This window comes from Myotis brandtii, unplaced genomic scaffold, assembly GCF_000412655.1.
Source record: "Myotis brandtii unplaced genomic scaffold, ASM41265v1 scaffold294, whole genome shotgun sequence".
In the NCBI taxonomy this organism is placed as follows: Eukaryota; Metazoa; Chordata; class Mammalia; order Chiroptera; family Vespertilionidae; genus Myotis; species Myotis brandtii.
The window spans coordinates 9638-12925 of record NW_005361238.1 but is presented as its reverse complement, the minus strand read 5'-3'; the positions used below and the strand labels follow the sequence as shown (position 1 = coordinate 12925).

The 3288-nt window shown below is 44.3% G+C and overlaps 1 protein-coding gene across 1 annotated transcript in view; it reads right to left on the bottom strand.

The window, feature by feature from the left end:
- Positions 1–1285: 1285 nt before the first annotated feature.
- The window catches only part of LOC102240541 (uncharacterized protein C2orf78), a gene marked incomplete at its 5' end in the record, with an annotated part of 7370 nt that continues 5367 nt past the window's right edge, over positions 1286–3288 (bottom strand). The window contains one exon of the mRNA XM_014542242.1: positions 1286–3281. Within this exon, the coding sequence (XP_014397728.1) occupies positions 2544–3281 (738 nt within the window). The remainder of the gene's footprint in view (positions 3282–3288) is intronic.

Below are 3288 nucleotides of genomic sequence, written 5' to 3'. Positions count from 1 at the left end.
TCTAGTTGGGAAAATGAGTTGCATGCATGCTTATTCCACCTCTCATGGTGGCCAAATGTCCCTCTACCCATGAGCCTTTCAGGTAGCTGTGTTTTGCCTTCTTATTCAAAACATAGTCTGAGCAAATACAGACATGAGGCGCCATGTGAGACAGAGGAGACTCAGAAAGCCTTGTCTGACCCAGAGTCCTACGAGGGTAGGGCAGATGGGCTCTGCAGCTCTGCTTTGGGGGACTGATAATTTCAGGGCTGTCACATTTACTAGTAAAATAATCATGTCAAAGGATGAGCAGATTTTAAGGAAGATAGAGGCAGTGGCATTGTTTTTTAATTTCCCCAAACCCTCTCATGGCATTAGATAAATCCAAACTAAACGCCCATGGGTAGCATTTACCAGGAAAGTAGAAGCCCCAAAGTGAGAGGGTGGAGCAGACAACCACCACCGGGCACAGACCTGCCTGGTCTCAGCATCGCACCAGAGGGAGTGTCAGACAGGAGGAAGCATCTGATGGGCGTGAGCACAGGAGGCCTTCACAGTGCCAGCAGTCCTCACCTGAGAGCACTGGGGGCCAAGTTGAGGACAGCAGCTGAGACTGGAAGGGGCTTTTTCCAGTCCCAACGTCAGTAAATACAAGGGGCCATGGACAAAGTGTAAGGACTGGAGCAGTCTAGGCCTCTCTACCTGGACACTGAGCACTAGAGCTCCTTTCCATGCAGGAGAGACACAGCTGGAAGGAACCACAGACACAAAGGGAAAGTGTCTCTCTCTCTCTGAGGGGGGGGGGGGGGGGGCAGAGCCAGGAAACCTCAGAAAGCAAGTCTCATGATCCAATACTACATTAAAATAAATACACAAAAGTTCTGGGAAGTTAGAAAAGATTTCTTCAACCTCACCTCCTCTTCTAAAGGTGTTAAAACTGATTGCACCTAAAAATAAAACTCAAAATAATTGAGATCAAATCCCATACAAAGATAATATGAGAAAAAGAAGAATAAGGAGCAGAATAGCATCTCCTTCACCAATGAAACAAGTCAGAAAAGACAGGCCCACAAAACAGATAAAAACTATAAGCTGCTAGCCCCAGCCTGTTTGGCTCAGTGGATAGAGCATCAGCCTGCAGACTGAAGGATCCTGGGTTCAACTCTGGTCAAGGGCACATGCCCAGGTTGCAGGCTCGATCCCCAGTAGGGGGTGTGCAGGAGGCAGCCTATCAATGATTCTCTCTCATCATTGATGTTTCTATCTCTCTCTCCCTCTCTGAAATAAATGAAAATATGTTTAAAAACAAACAAAAAACAATAACCTGCTATTTCAAAATGAGCTAAAAGACGTGGAAAAACAGTGTAAAAGATGAAAGAACATGGTGGGGGGGGAGGGGATGTGAAGATATTATTTAAAGGGGACAGCATTTCTGTTTGGAATGATGGAAAGTTCTGGAAATAGTAAATGCTGGTAAAAGCTACCCATGGCTGTTTGGTTTGGGTTTATCTATTTCCATGAAAGGGTTTGGGGAGATTCAAAAACTGTCCTGCTCCTTCCACCTCTCTGAAGTCCTGCTCCATCTTTGGACATAATTATTGTAATTTTAGATGGTAGTGATGGTTGCACAATATCATGAATGTGCTTGATGTGACTGAATTGTATACTTAAAAACCATTAAAATGATAAATTATGTGTTATGTATGTTTTACTATAATAAAAACAGGTGAAAGAATACCATAAATCAGAATTAGATGAGATGATACAACTCAGGACAGAATTAAAAATAAAAGAAAAATTTTAGAAATGAAGACTAAAATATAATATCGTGCATCTCAATGGACATCGTGCATTAGTATTGAGTAAATGGTGATTTACCCAGTAGAGTGAGCCCCCTTCTACAGTAGTTCACTAGCCTGGGCCCCTGTTATCAGCTGCCCCCTTGCCACTCATCTGGTAGATTCCCTTGATTTGTCCTCACCTTCCCCAACTACAAACAGACATGGAAAAGGCAACCCAAACCTTTGGGAAATGTACCAACTATCTGTTTTCTAAAATACTTATCTGGTGGGCATGAGACCTAAGACCGGCCTCCACGAGAGACTTTTTCTATTTCTCCTGATCAATCTAGACTCATCCACCATTTTCAACTCTATTCAGATTTTCTCTTTTTAACCCTAACCCCAGACCCTGCATCTCACTTCTACCATCCCCCCACCTCCTGCTCCTTTTTATAAATCCATCTCTCCCCTTTTAGCCTTTATGGCCATAGACAAAGTTCTTTCTATTTCCTCAGTTCTTACCCCTTGTCCCTCATTTGCCCATCCAACTACCAATTCTTTTGTTCTCATGCAGCTTTTGATCCACACCCCCACCAAAGAAAGCCACAGTTAACAGCATCTCAAAACTCAAAAGGCTTCTTTATTACTTATCTATGAATTCCACTACATTTACTTATTCAATTTTGTTAAGATTTAAAATATACCAGAATAGAGAAATTTATATCTATCTATCTATGGGAAAACAGTAGGTATCCAGCGAGGCACCAACACTCCTAGCACCTCTTATTTTGCATAGCCATAGTATCGAGAAATGTCCATTTCTTTTTCTCTCTCGATGAAATACTGCACTTTCCCCAGCGAGGTGAATTTGGCAGCATTCTCCCGCTCAAGTTGAGCTTTCCTCTTCATAGCCTCCCTCTCTGGCCTCTGCTCCTTTGTGATGGGCGTTGACATTACTGGCCCAGAAATATCAGGTTTCCTCCATGGAATTCGCTGACAGGCAAAATCCTGGAGAAGCCATTGGTTTTGAGGTTTGGGTGGGGTCCAGGGCTTGTTCACCGTAGTGCGAACCGGCTCCCACTGGAAAGAAGTGCAAGTTGATGTTTTGTAGGGCACAGGTCTAGAAGCATCACACGGAGGGACACTAGGCTGGGTAGGGTTGGTCCAACCTGGTCGGACTGAATTGGTTGAAATAGGTTTAGCAGGACCTGTCAAAGATGCAGGAGTTGGCTGGGATGAATTCACTGCAGTAAGTTGAGCTGAATTAGAACCAGGCTCAACAGGGTTGGTCAAATCTGGTTGGACTGGGTTCATCAAAACTGGCTGAGCTGGTCTGGCAGGACCCATCATAGATGCAGATGTTGGCTGAGATGAATTGAGTGCAGTAGGTTGAGCTGACTTAGAACCAGGCTGATCAGGATTGGTTGAAATTGGCAGAGCTGGTCTGGCAGGACCCATCATAGATGCAGATGTTGGCTGAGATGAATTGAGTGCAGTAGGTTGAGCTGACTTAGAACCAGGCTGGGCA